General features: G+C 40.7%; 1 protein-coding gene across 1 annotated transcript; it reads left to right on the forward strand.

The window, feature by feature from the left end:
* The first annotated feature begins 2,187 nt into the window (after positions 1 to 2,187).
* On the forward strand, positions 2,188 to 3,930 carry LOC114286520 (uncharacterized). Its single transcript, XM_028229708.2, has 2 exons — positions 2,188 to 3,277; positions 3,668 to 3,930. The coding sequence occupies exons 1-2, from the start codon at positions 2,188 to 2,190 to the stop codon at positions 3,928 to 3,930; spliced, it is 1,353 nt and encodes a 450-aa protein (XP_028085509.2).
* The last annotated feature ends 14,562 nt before the right edge of the window (positions 3,931 to 18,492 follow it).

Here is an 18,492-nt window from a genome sequence, read left to right on the forward strand (position 1 = left end):
TCAAGGAGGTGCTAAGGATTGTTAACAATTGAAGAAGATTTGTAGAGTCTCAACCTTAATTTTGTAGATTAGAGCCTCTAGGTAAGAAACTAAACTCTCCTTTGAGTAATTGAGTTAGATTCAACAAGATCGTTAGTGAACTAAGTGAATTCATATGGGAATTGTACTATAAATGGGCCATACCATGCATGCATGTACATTTTCTTACAAATTGAGCATGATTTCAAAAGTTTCTTCCATGCATGTGCTAAATTCACCTACATTTTGGTCATTCATCTTGCTTTCCATCAAATTATCAAGTTTGGTTATGTTTTGGAGAGCTTTAGCTCAAAAATGTTCGTACATGTCATGTTTTGGATCTTTTATAAATAGTAAGTTGAGTTTGCGCATAATTGGTTTATTCTTGGGCCATAATTTCTTGAATTGAAGCTTTAAACATGTTGTTTTATGAGTTACCAAGGGTTTTTCGAAGTTTTGGCCCAGAAAAATGAGTTTTGGTTGGTTGAAGGTTGAGTTTCATGCTTGAAGGTCAATCTGGATTTTCCAGAAAATTGACCCACGCTCGAGCGGGGACTTTCACGCTCGAGCGTGAAGCCTGAGTACATGTACTTTCGCTAGAGCAGTGACAGTCACGCTCGAGCGTGAAATGCGTATACCCAGAAGTTTGTGTGTTTTGCAGTCCGCTCGAGCGGGGGAAGCCACCCTCGAGCAAGGATTTGTGTCACGCGCTCGAGCAAGGGTAAAGCGCCCATCGAGCGTGAATTTCATACATCCAACACTTTTTCATGAGTTTACAGTCTGCTCGAGTGGGGAAGTCCACGCTCGAGCGGAGCTTCATTGCCTGCATGTCCGCTCGAGTGGGGAAAGCCACGTTCGAGCGTGGATCTTATTTTCAGTAAATTTTGAGAAATGTTTTCCAATACATTTTTGCATCTTCATTCCATCCTGGACATTCCGAGGCCGTGTTTAAGACCCCATAATGAGGGTAAGGGTTAGAAACACACTAAGAGCAAACGACATAAATTATGTACAATTCGAACGTGTGTTTCAAGTGTGTGTGTTTGTATGTGTGTTCATGTAGGTCACGCACCTCAGAACAAGTGAAGGCCGCCTTAGCATCTAGTTAGGGCTACCAATCATCTATGAGTAATAACTTTGTAAAATTATGTTCAATGTTAAATATTTTCTGAACATTATGACATAAAATGATTAGTTTTCTGAAATGCTACGCTATGTTTTGAATGAATGAATGATTGTTCAAGATTCTGAAAGTTATTCGTGGCATCCTTAGCTTCATATGATATGCGTCCCTTTATGGGTCATCAGGTCCCTTCATGGGTCATCAGAAACGTCTCTATGCATATGAGTCATTAGAATGCCTTCAAGGTTGTCCCTTTATGGGTCATCAGATTTGTTAACGCTAATGGATGTGCCACGTATGATTATATGCAAAATCTGAATATGGAAATGATTATGAATATGTATATGAATCTGTTTCTGATAAGAATTTGATTTCTAATTCTGTGATAGACATCATTCATTAAATCCTTTACTCTGTTATTATTCACTAGACTTTCGCTCACAGCTTATATTATGTATGTAGGTGAGCCGGCACATGACCAGGGCTAGAGTTGACGGCCTTCTGTTCTGTTTTGTCAGCCAACTGTTGCGTCTCCCAAGGAGGTTCCGGTCGAAGTCTAATGCTATGGCTGTTTTTTTTTTTTTTTTGTATTCATGCTAGTCTCTGTATGTGTTTTGTAAAGACAGGTCTTGGGATGTAAATACTTTGTAAATATTGGTGTCCTTTGACTGGCATGCTTATGTATATATATAAGTTCGAAATGTTCTGTCCCATGTACGTTATCATAGCTCATTGGACCTTGTCTATTTTGTATTATTACTTCCGCAGTCCCTTATTATTTGCTAATCTGTTCAGAGGCCTTTGGTAATCCACGGATTACTGGCCGGTTACGGTGCTAAACCTATAGGGACGGGTTTGGGTCGTGACAGAGTGGTATCAGAGTACTTCTTCTACCGCACACACAGGTCCATATGAGCTTAGGAAGTCCTAGTAAGAAGTAGGGGCATTTCATCTGCATGTTTATATGTATTGTTCGAAAGTGAAAGCATAAGTTCAAGTATAAACATGTGAATTTGAATACATAAAGTTTTGTTTACCTATAGCAAATGGACAATGCAAGGAATGATGACACAGCAGGGTCCTCTGATGCCCGAATGAATAGAATGGAACAAATGCTTACAACCTTAACCGAAGTGGTAATGCAACAACAGAGGCAACAACCTTTACGACCTCCACCCCTGCCGGCTCAAGTTGAAATGGGCACCAATGACGTCATCAACTTGACACAGAAGTTTATGAAAATGAAACCGTCGACATTCTATGGTGGAATTGAACCGTTGAAAGCAGAGACGTGGTTACTTGAAATGGAGAAACTATATGAGGTGTTCCCTTGTTCCGAAGTCCAGAAAGTCCTCCTAGCCACCTATACTCTGAAGGATGATGCCCGGAGGTGGTGGTTATTGATTCGAAATGGCCACAAAAATATGACATGGACTCAATTTAATACAATTTTCTATGACAAGTACTTTCCCCAGTGCTTCCGAGACCGGAAGGTTTCAGAATTCCAGGAACTCAAACAAGGCAGAATGTCTGTAACCGAGTATGAGGCTAAGTTTACTGAGTTGGCCAGGTTTGCTCCTCACATGGTGGACACAGACTACAAGAAGGCCCGCAAGTTTGAGGGTGGATTGGACCTGGACATACTGGATAGGGTGGGAGTCCTGAACCTACCCACGTACGTGAACGTTTTGGATAGGGCATTAATGACAGAATCCATTCTAACAACGAGGAAACAAACTCTTGTCCCACGAACTGATTGGACGGGGAAAAGATATGGAAACAGTTTAAAAAAGGGTCATTCATTTTCTGGGAATAAGAGGCGAAACACAGGATCTTACAGTAGCTCAAGCCAAAGTAGTGGTACTATACCAACTTGCTCGGAATGTGGTAAGAAACACAAGGGGAATTGTTATCGAGCTTTGGGCGCCTATTTTAGATGTGGAAAGACTGGTCATATGATGAAGGATTGTCCTATCAGATTCGAAAATACCAACCAACCAGCGGCAAGCTCAGCCGGATCCGCTTCTGCATCCAAGACGAATACGAGGGCCAATACTGGGAAAGAGCCTCTGAGACAGGGTCGAGTGTTCGCCTTAGCGCCTGGTGACGTACCAAACACCTATATCGTGGTATCAGGTACACTCTCTGTTTGTTCTCAAGATGCATGCGTATTGATAGATTCTGGTTCTACATATTCCTTTGTATCGCATGCTTTCTCTCGAAAATTGACTAGACCCTTAGAACTTATGACATATGTGTTATATGTATCCACACCGTCTGGGGATTCTATGATGTGCACTCATGTTTATCCAGCATGTGATATTATGATTGGCGATATGATGTTATATGTTGACTTATTACCCTTGAACATTGACCATTTTGATTGTATTTTGGAAATGGACTAGTTGACTAAATACTGTGCTACCATTGACTGTGCAAGTAAATCTGTTGTGTTTAGACCACCGGGTATACCTGAATTTACTTTTACTGGGAATGGGGTAGTTCCTCCCCCATATCTGATTTCAGCTTTGAAAGCTAGAAAACTGCTTAGAAAGGGATGCAGGGGTTACTTGTGTTGTGTACTGACTGCACCATCTGACGGAACTACGGTAGAAACTATCCCGGTTGCATGTGAATTTCCCGATGTGTTCCCAAATGACCTACCTGGGGACTTAATTGATAGGGAAATAGAATTCACCATTGATGTAACACCTGGAACACAGCCCATCTCCAAGACTCCATATAGGATGTCAACTTCTGAACTGAAAGAACTGAAAGCTCAACTATAGGAACTCTTAGACAAGAAATTCATCTGTCCGAGTACCTCACCTTGGGGTGCTCCAATATTATTTGTCAAAAAGAAAGACGGGTCCTTGAGATTATGTATCGATTACCAGGTATTGAACAAAGTGACCATTAAGAACAAATATCCATTACCCCGAATAAATGATTTGTTTGATCAACTCCAAGGAGCTAAAGTGTTCTCTAAAATTGATCTTAGGTCCGGTTATCATCAGCTCAAGGTTAAGGCAGAAGACGTAGAGAAAACTGCATTCAGAACTAGATATGGACATTATGAATTCTTGGTAATGCCTTTTGGAGTAACAAACGCACCTGCAGCTTTTATGGACCTAATGAATAGGGTTTTCAAACAATATCTTGATGAATTCATTGTTGTGTTTATCGATGACATTCTGATTTATTCTAAAGACAGAGAAGAACATGAGAACCATCTGAGAACCACCTTGCAGATTTTGAGAGAAAAGAAATTGTATGCTAAATTGTCCAAGTGTGAATTCTAGCTTGACAGTGTGGCATTTTTGGGACATGTAATCAACAAGGAGGGTGTTTCTGTTGACCCTCAGAAAATTGAAGCTATTGTAGATTGGCCTAGACCGACAAATGTGATGAAAGTCTGAAGTTTTCTGGGACTTGCAGGTTACTACCAGAGGTTTGTGAAAGACTTTTCCAAGCTTGCCATGCCATTAACTCCGTTAACTCAGAAAAATATGCCATTTGACTGGAACGAACAAAGAGAGGCAGCTTTTCAAGAACTGAAAACCAGGTTAGTGACTGCACCAATCTTAACTTTGCCTAATGGTACTGATGGGTTTCAAGTGTACAGTGATGCTTCCTACAAAGGTTTGGGGTGTGTATTAATGCAAAACGGAAAAGTGATTACTTATGCTTCTAGACAACTTCGACCTCGTGAAAAGAATTACCCAACGCATGATCTTGAGTTAGCAGCTGTGGTGTTTGCTTTGAAAATCTGGCATCACTACTTGTATGGGGTAACTTGTGAGGTGTACACCGACCATAAGAGCTTGAAATACTTCTTCACCTAAAAGGAATTGAACATGAGACAGAGACGATGGTTAGAACTAATCAAAGATTATGATTTGCAAATCTTGTATCATCTAGGAAAGGCTAATACTGTAGCGGATGCCCTGAGCCAAAAATCAATGGAAAATTTGTCATGTCTGTTATCCAATCGGAAAGAATTACTGAATGACCTAGAACAAGTTGGGCTGGTAGCTGCTATTTCCGCTCAACCTACAATTCTTGATGAGATCAAACAGAAATAGTGTGAAGATGAATACCTGAAAAAGATTATAGAGGAGTTTGAATCAACGCCGAGGCCAGGATTTGTGTTTGACACTGATGTACTGAAATTCCAAAACTGTCTTTGTGTACCCGATTGTTGTGATTTGAGAAAACGTGTGATGACCGAGGCACACAGCAGTAAGTTTGCCATGCACCCGAGGAACACGAAAATGTACCATAATTTGAAACATAATTTTTGGTGGCCTGGAATGAAAAAGAGTATTGCAAACTTTGTGGCTAGATGTCAACATTGTCAACAGGTTAAAGCTGAACATCAACGGCCCGCTGGCTTGCTACAACCACTTCCAATATCGGAATAGAAATGGGAGCATATTACCATGGACTTTATTGTGGGATTGCCTCGTTCTTCTCGAGGTATGGACTCTATCTGGGTTATAGTTGACCGTTTAACTAAGTCTGCCCATTTTCTGCTTGTCAAAACTATTTATAACGCTGATAAATTGGCCAATATCTATATGACTGAAATTGTGAGATTGCATGGAGTGTCAGTATCTATTGTGTCTGACAAGGACTCAAAGTTTGTATCAAGATTTTGGCAGAGTTTGCAACAGGCTTTGGGGACTGAATTGAGACTGAGCAGTGCCTATCACCTACAGACAGATGGCCAAACTGAACGAACGAACCAAACTCTGGAGGATATGCTCAGAATGTGTGTGTTAGACTTCCAAGGGAATTGGGAGACCTACTTGCCATTAGTTGAATTTGTGTACAACAACAGTTACCATTCAAGCATTGGAATGGCTCCTTACGAAGCTTTGTATGGAAGAAAATGTTGTTCTCCGATATGTTGGGCTGAAGTAGGTGATAGACTTTTGTTGGGACCGGAACTTGTGCAAGAAACAACCGAGAAAGTGAAACTGATCCAGCAACGCTTGAAAACTGCACAGAGTCGGTAGAAAAGCTATGCTGATATCCGAAGAAGAGATAGAGAATATGAAGTTGGGGGACCATGTGTTCATAAAGGTGACCCCGATGAAGGGTCAAACTCGGTTTGGTGTTAAGGACAAGTTGGCGCCGAGGTATGTTAGACCTTACGAAATCCTTGAAAAGATCAATCCAGTATCGTATCGGGTAGCTTTACCACCGGTAATGGAGCATATGCACAATGTATTTCATGTATTGATGCTTTGAGAGTATTTGAAAGATCCACTCCATGTCATTGAGCCAACACACGTACTTTTGAAAGATGATTACACCTACGTGGAAAGACCTATCCAGATTGTGAATCAGAGGATCAAAAGACTGAGAAATAAAGAAATACCACTAGTAAAAGTTGACTGAAAAAACCACGGAAAGACCTATGCAACTTGGGAAACCGAGGAAGACATGATGAAAAGATATCCAGAACTGTTTCCATTGAACCCGATGTTCTTCTAGAATGAAGGTAATTCGAGTTTGGGGACCAAACTCTTTTAAGGGGGGAAGACTGTAATAACTCTGACCCCAGATTAACGTTAATTTGTGCTTAGTTAAGCCCAACAATAATTTAGGAAGGATTTGGAACTAATTTGCATGAGTATTGCATGATTTTTGTGTTTATATCTGTTAGGCGTAGAAATATCTGTTCATGTTTTAGTTTTGAATTGCGAATTGAAAGCCTTATCGGCGCCCGATTTCGAAATTGACATGATATATGTGCTAGTTAGGATTTATAGAATTTTATGGTAGGTTTTTAATTAAACTTCGGTTCGGAACGATTAAATTTGATTAAATTAATGCCACTAATCAACCTTGCTAAACACATTTTGTTTAACGGCCTAATTAGAGCCTTAGTGGCCCTTTTGAGCACAATAACACCCCCCCACTCACTTCCTTCTTCATTTTACCTACACTCTTGAGTCCTCTTAGACCTAAAAACGTGAAAGTAGAAGAATTGGTCCAAGATTTAGAGATTTAGCTCAAATTCAAGGAGGTGCTAAGGATTGTTAACAATTGAAGAAGATTTGTAAAGCCTCAACCTTAATTTCGTAGATTGGAGCCTCTAGGTAAGAAACTAAACTCTCCTTTGAGTAATTGAGTTAGATTCAACAAGATCATTAGTGAACTAAGTGAATTCATATGGGAATTGTACTAAAAATGGGCCATACCATGCATGCATGTATATTTTCTTGCAAATTGAGCATGTTTTCAAAGGTTTCTTCTATGCATGTGCTAACTTCACCTACATTTTGGTCATTCATCTTGTTTTCCATCCAATTATCAAGTTTGGTTATGTTTTGGAGAGCTTTAGCTCAAAAATGTTCATGCATGTCATGTTTTGGATCTTTTATAAAGAGTAAGTTGAGTTTGTGCATTATTGGTTTATTCTTGGGCCATAATTTCTTAAATTGAAGCTTTAAACATGTTGTTTTATGAGTTACCAAGGGTTTTCAAAGTTTTGGCGCAGAAAAATGAGTTTTGATTGGTTGAAGGTTGAGTTTCATGCTTGAAGGTCAATCTGGATTTTTCAGAAAATTGACCCACGCTTGAGCGGGGACTTTCACGCTCGAGCGTGAAGCCTGAGTACATGCACTTCCACTCGAGCGGTGAGAGAAACGCTCGAGCGTGAAATGCATATACCCATAAGTTTGTGTTTTGCAGTTCACTCGAGTGGGGGAAGCCATGCTCGAGCGAGGGTCAGTGTCACACGCTCGAGCGGGGGTAGAGCGCCCGTCGAGCGTAAAGTTCATGCATCTAGCACTTTTTCATGAGTTTACAGTCCGCTCGAGTGGGGAAGTCCACGCTCGAGCGGAGCTTCATTGCCTGCATGTCCGCTCGAGCGGGGAAAGCCCCGCTTGAGCGTGGACCTTATTTTCAGTAAATTTTGAGAAATGTTTTCCAATGCATTTTTGCATCCTCATTCCATCCTAGGCATTCCTAGGCCATGTTTAAGACCCCATAATGAGGGTAAGGGTTAGAAACACACTAAGAACAAACGACATAAATTATGTACAATTCGAACATGTGTTTCAAGTGTGTGTGTTCGTATGTGTATTCATGTAGGTCACGTGCCTCAGAACAAGTGAAGGGCCGCCTTAGCATCTAGTTAGGGCTACCAATCATCTGTGAGTAATAACTTTGTAAAGTTATGTTCAATGTTAAATATTTTCTGAACATTATGACATAAAATGATTAGTTTTCTGAAATGCTACGCTATGTTTTGAATGAATGAATGATTGTCCAAGATTCTGAAAGTTATTCGTGGCATCCTTAGCTTCATATGATATGCGTCCCTTTATGGGTCATCAAGTCCCTTCATGGGTCATCAGAAACGTCTCTGTGCACATGAGTTATCAGAATGCCTTCAAGGTTGTCCCTTTATGGGTCATTAGATTTGTTAACGCTAATGGATGTGCTACGTATGATTATATGCAAAATCTGAATATGGAAATGATTATGAATATGTATATGAATCTGTTTCTGATAAGAATTTGATTTCTAACTCTGTGATAAACATCATTCATTAAATCCTTTACTCTGTTATTATTCACTGGGCTTTCGCTTATAGCTTTTATTATGTATGTAGGTGAGCCGGCACATGACCAGGGCTAGAGTTGACGGCCTTCTGTTCTGTTTTGTCAGCCAACTGTTGCGTCTCCCGAGGAGGTTCCGGTCGAAGTCTAATGCTATGGCTATTTTTTTTTTTTTTTTGTATTCATGCTAGTCTCTGTATGTATTTTGTAAAGACAGGTCTTGGGATGTAAATACTTTGTAAATATTGGTGTCCTTTGACTGGCATGCTTATGTATATATATAAGTTCGAAATATTCTGTCCCATGTACGTTATCACAGCTCATTGGACCTTGTCTATTTTGTATTATTGCTTCCGTAGCCCCTTATTATTTGCTAATCTATTCAGAGGCCCTTGGTAATCCACGGATTACTGGCCGGTTACGGTGCTAAACCTACAGGGACGGGTTTGGGTCGTGACAGAAATGTTGTAGAAATGTGTTTATGATTGAGATATGTTAAAATGATGGATTTCTTTACTTAAAATTGATTTTTCCTTTGTTCTCAAATTATGGATATTTTTAGTTTTGTGAAAGAAAATGAAAAACGATGTTAGGTTTGGTAAGAACAAAACAATGTATATGTTGATGATGATAGTGGAGTTGGATACGTAATATCACTCCCATGTTGAAAATGAAGAGATTATATCTATTGTTGGAAAATTATTTATTGTATAGAAATATTTGTTTTGGTCTATAGCTTTGATTGTTGTAGAAATTACACGAGAATTAGGTGAATTAAAACTAATCATTAATTCATCCATTTTGCATTGAACATTATTACATACTTAAACATTGAAAATGTTTTGTTTTTGTAGACACCCCATTTTTGACCGTCCTCAAGACTTGGACGTCATCTTTTGAACACTCGGTAATCATCCATGTTCGTGTTCGTTTCGAGATCCCGAAGGACTCGGCTGCGCGCCTTGCCTTAGATTCTCTCGACTTGACTGTTTTGTGCTTGGTTGTAGACCAAGGACTTGTAATTTTTGCACCTGAGGGTAGGAAGTGGCTTGTTAGCCATCCTTCAAACCCACCGGCCGTGGCACGAAGCCACCGACCTTGCTTTATTTCTACCGACCAAATATTTGGTCGGCCGGCACGAATATCTGGTCGATCGGCCATTTAGTTGGCCGATTGTCTTTTTTTCTGGCCGGTACCTCCTTTTTGCCTTTTCCAGGCATTGTGCATGCCAGCTGTGCCAGCTGGAGTGAACGGACCAATCCTCCATATGGAGGATTTGCACCCTTTGCACCATTTGCTCTAGCTTCTTGAGGAAGCTTGACCCTTTGTCTTAGCTTCCTCAAGAAGCTTGGACCTTTGTCTTGGCTTCCTCAAGAAGCCTTGATCCCTTTGCTTTTGCTTCTTCAATAAGCTTGCCCCCCTTGAACCCTTTTGCTTTTGCCTTTGTCTTGCTCTATAAGAGAAGGCCTCTCTTCTCCTTTGAAGAGGTTCAGCAAATTAGAGATATATATGGCATATACACCACTCTCTCTCTATATCCCCCTCTCTCTCTACATTTGTGTGTGTTGGAGTGTCCAAAAGTGAGTTTTGTTCTTAGTTTTGCACTAAGACACCTAGTGTTACACCATACCTTGGTTATTGAGGTGTTGAGAGGTTTTTTTTGGAGCTTTTTAGTTGGTTTTGATCAGAAAAGAAGGCTGGAGTTTTGGTTCTTGAAGTGTTCTTCAAGGGTGAGCACTATTGCTTTATATTCCCCATTTTTGCACTAGCTTTTAACCTACTTTGCATGCTGTTTTGAGCTTTGTGTATAACTGATAAAAGTTCTGATTTTTCATATTTAAGAAGTTTCATTAAGGTCATTTTTGTGTTTGGGGTCGACCTCTCCCTCTTAGGCCTTGTTTGGCCTCTTTTGTGCTTTCTTTGTTGAGCTTTGGGAACTTTCGTGTATTGGCCTTCTCGCCATTGAAATCCAGAGGATTTTCAGTGGTAGTGAAGGGGTTTTGAGGTCTTGCATAGGGGAGGGACACCCTTCTCCCTTTGTGTCTCATTTGCTTGTGTTTTGGCTCATAAGGGAAGCATGCATGCCTAGCTTTGTTTGGCTTTATTTAAGAGGTTATTTGGCGTTTATCTAGCATGTTTTATCTCTGTTCCATGTTGGTTCATCGACCCCTTGCATGCACCATACACTTGCCTTACATTCCTTTATTTTGCCTAGAGATGCATCTTGCATTTGGATCACCATGCTTGCATGTTTTGGCTTAGCTTTGTGAAGTTTTTGGTCATTGTTTTATCATGTTCAAGCTCTGTTGGGTGTTGATTTGGTCATGCTTTCCATAGTTTGTATAGCCTCTTTGCATTTTAGCTTGTTGGCTTCGGGTGTGTGAGTCTTTAGTATGCATTACGTAGGCTATTTCAGTGATTTGGAATCACTTATCATGCCATTTCAGTCCATGTTTTACGCTTACATGCTTGCATTTGATTACCCTTTCAATGCCTTGAAGAATTGTGGTCCTATGCTCCATGTTTGAGTCCTTGGTGTATGCCTTTTTGTTTAAGTCCTTGGGCTGCCATATCAGTGGGTTTTAGGGTGTATTTTGACGCATTGAAACTCTGTTTTTGGTTGCATAATCCATGCCATGTGTGGTCATGATAGTTGTAGTGGAATGCTCCCTTTTATGCCTTAGTTTTAGGCCCATTGGTGTGACACCCCTGTTCTGTATTATGCTAATTGGTCCCAAATGCCAATGTGATTATATGTTTTGATATGATTTTGTGTGCCATTATGCGAATATATATGATTTTGAAGTTTTATTTGTTCATCGTAGGAATATCTGTTTGAATAACCTGCTTTGGAAATTAAATTGAGGGCCTTATCGGCCACAGAACCCGAAATTGATTACGCCATTGTGATTGACATAATTTTTAGAGCCTACGGTGAAATTTAATTAAAAAATTGATTTGGACCAGATTAAGTTGATTAAGTTGGTAAAATGAGTACCAAATTACTCTATATTATTATATTATGACTTAGTGAGGCTCTATACACTCAAATACCCTCTTTGTTATTCTCCTTGGCTGAATTAAACGCAAGAAAGAGAGAATAGAGTCGGCTAGAGAGAGGGAAAAGAGGAGAGTTAGGTGTTTGGCTCAAAATTGTGAAGAATTGGAGGATTAAACTTAAGAAATTGCTATAGTTTGGAAGATTGAGCCTCTAGGTAAGCATTTGGTCTTGAATTCATAAGTTTGAAATTGTGATCTTGTAAGTTCAAGGGTTGTTTGTGATCAAGAGCATGTAATGAGTTGATTTTTGTTGAGTTTGAAGTCTTAGAACTCATGCATGTAAGGAATTACTTTGAATTTGCATGTTTGAGCTTGAAACACATGATTCATGTAGAGTTTTGGTTAAAGCTCATGTTGTAATCACCATTTGTACCATCTAAGTTGAGAATGATGAGCATCTCCCACATGCATGTACAAATCATGGGAGTATAAGTCTTGAATGTTTGAAATTGAGCATGTTGGTGATGAGTTTGAGATATTTTGGGACATGCATGTAGATAAATCATGAAATTGAGCTTCATGATGTTGTAATCTTGTATTAGTAGCATGTTAGCATGTGTAAATGTGTAATTTGAGCCATAACATGCATGAATTGTTGGTTGAAAGTCGAAATGAAGCTCAAGAACACAGTTCTGGGTTTTCCAGAATTTTGATGTCCGCTCGAGCGGGGAACCTGACGCTCGAGCGGAAAATGCGTGCTCCCAGTACTTTTTGCAGACTTGATGTCCGCTCGAGCGAGGTAATTAACGCTCGAGCGTGGGAGCTATTTTGACAGGCCTTCCACTCGAGCGCCCTATTTAACGCTCGAGCGTATTTTTCATGCAACCAGTACTTTTGCAGGCCTTAAGGGTCCGCTCGAGCGGGTAAGTTGACGCTCGAGCGTGGACCTTGTTTTCTGAAATTTTGTTCATGCGTTCTGTGTTTCGTTTTCCGTTCTCTTTCACTTGTAAGTACTCTTAGGCATATGTTAAGCATTGTAAATGAGTTAATGAGATAGGAATAAAGCCTAAAGAGGAATATGTGAGTTAAAGAACGGATTGAACTGTTAGTGACCCTCTTGTGTTCATGTAATGTGTAGGGTCAAGCTCCAGGGCAAATCCGCAAGCCGATCACTGTGAGTAATATCAATATTTGAAAGCTTATTAATGTCCAATTGTGTATTCCCTTATAAACTTTATGAGTTGCTAATTGGGATTGTGAACAAAGGTCGTTTTGACGATGATAAATAGACCAAAGGTCGTTTTGATAGAAACGAATGAACCGAAGGTCGTTCGGACATAATGAATGGACCGAAGGTCGTTTTGACATATGTGAATGGACCGAAGGTCGTTTTGACATGAATGAGTGGGCCGAAGGCCGTTTTGACATGAACGAGTGGGCCAAAGGCCGCTTTGACATAAATGGATGGGCCGAAGGCCGTTCTGACATAAATGAATGGGCCGAAGGCCATTGTGATAGAAATGAATGGGCCAAAGGCCGTTTCGACATAAGTGAATGGGCCGAAGGCCGTTTTGCCATGAATGGAAACCCAAGTGGGCCAAAGGCCAGAATGTTTGGGACTACAGCTGTTTGATTTGAATTTCGTAGAGTTATATATATATTTGTTAAATAGAAGTATGAATCGGGCCCAAGGCCATTTGGAGCATGTTGTTCTACATATTGTTATGTAACTGTCGTATTTGATATTATTCACTGGGCTATCGCTCACGCTCATTCATGTGTTTGTAGGTGAGCCAAGAGAAGCACAAACCCAGCCCCAGTGAAGTCTGCTAGGGACAACATGAGTTTTGGAGAGTCAGCCTTGTGCCTCACACATGAGACCACCCTTGCCCTTTTTATTATGTACTTATGTTTTGTCTGGTTGGTAAGGGCCTAGTGTATGTCTGTACATAGTCTGTTATAGGTTGACTCATTTTGGATGATCCTGTCTGTACTGAATTTTGTAAACTGTACTTTCGATGTGGGTTATTAACGTATCTGAGTATGGTTTGTTTGATGTGCATATAAGCACGGCTCTATGGACAAAGTTTTTAAATTTTGCTTCCGTTTGGCCCCTTTACTCTGACAAGTCATTTTGTTTCGATCTGAGGCCGTAGGTAATCACAGGATTACTGGCCAGTCATGTCCTTAACCCATAGGGGCGGGTTCGGGATGTGACAGAGTGGTATTAGAGCATGAGTTAATAACTCACACATTTGTCCAAAAATAGCAATAAGCGTCTAGATAAGATTTAGGATGCATTCATGTGATAAGTGCGAGTTTGGAAGCATTGATTATATGCTTAAATGTCTTGTTAGGAATAATTATATGTGAAAGTTGTGAACTACTTGCATTGCAAATTATCTAAAAATATGTGCTTCTTAGTGTATGCATACTTGTGTACCTTTTGTATGAAACATAATGCAAGTTTAATCAGATGGTGAGAACCAGAGGTAATGAGATAGAGGAATCTTCTACTGCCAGACTGGACAGAATGGAAAGACTGATACAGGAAATGGCAGAAGCTTTGAGACAGCAACAGGAGTGGCAACAACAGTGGCAGCAACCACATCCACCACCTCCACCTCCGGCACCACCCGTGCCAGATAATCAAAACGATGACCGGATAATAGCTCTCACCAAGGAATTCAAGAAAATGAAACCACCACAGTTCCATGGCGGACTAGATCCTTTGAAAGCTGAGGCTTGGGTTCTTGGGATCGAAAAACTGTTTGAGGTGTTTCCGTGCTCGGATACACAGAAAGTGCTTCTAGCCACTTTTATGCTAGAAGATGAAGCGAGAAGATGGTGGATGTTGATGAGAGAAAACCACAGAGATGTTGATTGGGTAAAATTTTTAGAAATCTTCTATGACAAGTACTTCCCGCAGTGTGTCCGGGATAAGAAAGTGGCAGAGTTCATGGAACTCAAGCAAGACAGCATGACTGTAGCTGAGTATGAGTCCAAATTCACTAAGTTGGCCAGGTTTGCACCGCACGTAATTGACACTGATTATAAGAAGGCAAGGCATTTTGAAGGTGGGCTCCGAAGTGACATCCTAGAGAGAGTGAATGTCCTGAAGTTGGAGACCTACATCAGGGTGCTTGATCGGGCCATCATATCAGAGGCTAACATAGCTAGACAAGCTAAACCAACAACAGAATGGAAAGCAACAAAAGACAAGGCTTCTTTTCGAAGAAGAAATTTCTGAAAAAGCAAAACACGGGCTCCTCAAATACTTCGAGTTCTTCCCGAGACACAGCTCCCATGTGCACCATTTGTAGCAAAAAGCACCGTGGAGTCTGTTACCGTGCATCAAGAGCCTGTTTTAAGTGTGGGAAACAAGGGAATATAGCCTGAGATTGTAATCAGAATAGTGGAAAGATAGCTGCTAGCTCCACTGCATCGATCCCAAAGCCGGGAAATACTTTGAGATCTGCTACTACTGGAGATACAGTGAGACAGGGGAGAGTTTTTGCACTCGTTCCGGGCGATACACGGAATGCCAATGCCGTTGTCTCAGGTACTATTTCAATATGTAACCAGGATGCCTTTGTATTAATTGATTCTGGATCAACACACTCATTTGTGACATGTACATTTGCATCTAGACTGAATAGACCCCTAGAGTTATTTCCATATTTGTTATGTGTGTCTGCTCCATCGGGGGAATCGGTGTTATGTGAATATATATATCGGTTTTGTGACATGCACATTGAGGATGCTACCCTATATGTAGATTTGTTGCCCTTGAACTTTAGACATTTCGATGTAATTTTGGGCATGGATTGGTTGACCAAGTATTGTGCCACCATTGACTGTGTAGCAAAAAGGGTTGTATTTAAACCACCAGGACAGAAAGAGATTGTGTTTGTGGGTAATGGGGTAGTGCCTCCACCGTATTTGATATCCGCAATGAAAGCATGTAAACTAATTAGGAAAGGGTGCCAGGGTTATTTGTGCTATGTGTTGTCTGAACAATCTGAGAATGTTGAATTGAATAATATTCCTATTGTTAGAGAATTTCCGGATGTGTTTCCGAATGAATTACCAGGGGAATTGGTAGACAGGGAGATCGAGTTTACCATTGAAACTATACCAGGCACCCAGCCTATTTCTAAGGCTCCCTACAGAATGGCTACTGTCGAAATGAAAGAGTTAAAGGAACAGTTGCAAGACCTTCTTGATAAAGGGTTTATCCGGCCTAGCACTTCGCCTTGGGGTGCACCAGTGTTATTTGTAAAGAAGAAGAATGGTACTTTGCGCCTGTGCATTGATTACTGGGAATTGAACAAGGTAACGATAAAGAACAAATATCCCTTACCCCGTATTGATGACTTATTTGACCAGTTACAGGGGTCACAGGTGTTTTCTAAGGTTGATTTGAGATCCGGGTATCATCAGCTGAAGGTTAAAGCAGAGGATGTTGAGAAAACCGCATTCAGAACGAGGTATGGTCATTTTGAGTTTCTTGTTATGCCATTTGGAGTGACTAATGCTCCGGCAGCATTTATGGACTTAATGAATAGAATTTTTAAAACCTACCTTGATGAGTTTGTTGTCGTATTCATCGATGATATTTTGATATACTCTAAAGATAGACTTGAACATGAACATCATTTGAGGACTGTTCTACAAATACTTCGGGAAAGAAAACTATTTGCTAAATTAAAGAAATGTGAGTTTTGGCTGGATGAGGTTGTTTTCTTAGGGCATGTGATCAACAATGAAGGAATTTCAGTGGACCCGCAGAAAATAGAAGCAATTGTGAATTGGCCTACACCAACTAATGTGACAGAAGTTCGCAATTTCATGGGATTGGCTGGGTACTACAGGAGGTTTGTAAAGGACTTTTCGAAATTAGCAGTACCTCTTACCCAATTGACACGTAAAAGACAACCATTTGAGTGGAATAGTGAAAGAGAATCAGCCTTTCAGTAATTGAAGACAAGATTGACCACTGCACCAATTTTGACACTACCTTCAGGTACGGAAAATTTTGTGATTTTCAGTGATGCATCTTATAAAGGTTTGGGTTGTGTGTTAATGCACAACGGAAAGGTTATTGCTTACGCCTCCCAACAGTTGAGGCCATACGAGAAGAACTATCCAACGCACAACCTAGAACTGGCCGCAGTTGTTTTTGCCTTGAAGATTTGGCGGCATTATCTGTATGGAGCGAAATGTGAAGTTTGCACGGATCATAAGAGCCTGAAATACTTCTTCACGCAGAAAGAGTTGAATATGCGTCAGAGAAGATGGTTGGAACTGATAAAAGACTACGATCTGGAGATTCAGTATCATCCCGGGAAAGCTAATACAGTGGCGGATGCCTTGAGCAGAAAATCAACAGGGAATATGGCTTGTTTGCTTACTGAACAAAGGGAGATTTTGCAAGACTTTGAAAAGTCTGAAATTGAAGTGGTGGTATGTAAACAGGGCGAATTGATAGCCGCTATTACAGCCGAACCGGCAATTGTTGATGAAATCAAACAGAAACAGAAAGAGGATGAGTTCCTCAGAAAAGTAATTGATGAATTTGAGACAAGTCCAAAAGCAGAGTTTAGCATTGAGAATAAAGTGTTGAAATTCTGGAAAAGAATATGCGTCCCTGATATTCCGGAGCTAAGGAAGAGGGTTTTAGATGAAGCCCACAGATCCGTATTTGCTATGCATCCGGGTAACAATAAAATGTATCGGGATTTGAAACAAACCTATTGGTGGCCTAAAATGAAGAAAGAGATTGCAGAATATGTGTCCAAGTGCCTTCAGTGTCAGCAAGTTAAGGCTGAAGCCAGGCGGTCTACTTCAACCTCTCCCTATTCCTGAGTGGAAGTGGGAACATGTGACTATGGATTTCGTTGTTGGCCTACCTCGGACTTCCCGAGGTATGGATTCTGTTTGGGTTGTAGTTGATAGACTGACTAAATCTGCACATTTTCTGCCTGTCAAAACTACATTTACTGCTTACAGGTTGGCTACTATTTATGTTGATGAAATTGTCCGTTTACACGGAGTTCCGGTATCCATTGTGTCGGATAGAGATCCGAAATTTGTATCTAGATTGTGGAAGAGTTTGCAGGAAGCTATGGGAACAGAACTAAGGTTCAGCACTACATTCCACCCACAGACAGATGGGCAGTCAAAACGAACGATACAGACTTTGGAAGATATGCTTCGCATATGTACTTTGGATTTTCAGGGGAGTTGGGAAGATTACTTGCCACTTGCAGAATTTGCTTATAATAATAGCTTCCACTCCAGCATCAGTATGGCACCATACGAGGCTTTGTATGGTAAGAGGTGTAGATCACCTATTTGTTGGACAGAGGTCGGGGACAGAGCTTTGCTTGGGCCTGAAATTGTACAAGACACCTCTGAAAAGATCAAAACTGTTCGGCAAAGGCTCAAAATAGCTCAAGACCGACAGAAGAATTATGCAGACGTTCGGAGAAGACCTCTTGAGTATGAGGTCGGCGACCATGTGTTCATCCGTGTTTCTCCGATGAAAGGCCAAGTCAGGTTTGGGAAAAAGGGTAAGTTGTCGCCTCGTTACATTGGGCCGTTTCAAATTTTGGAGAGCCTTGGTCCAGTTGCTTATAGAGTTGCTTTGCCACCAGGATTCAAGCAAATCCATAACGTGTTTCATGTGTCGATGTTGAGAGGTTACCTCCGAGACCCGTTACATGTGATTGATTATCATCGGGTAGCTATTGATGAGAATATGGAATACGC

Source organism: Camellia sinensis, chromosome 3 (assembly GCF_055761805.1).
Source record: "Camellia sinensis isolate YWXY chromosome 3, ASM5576180v1, whole genome shotgun sequence".
NCBI classification, from domain to species: domain Eukaryota; kingdom Viridiplantae; phylum Streptophyta; class Magnoliopsida; order Ericales; family Theaceae; genus Camellia; species Camellia sinensis.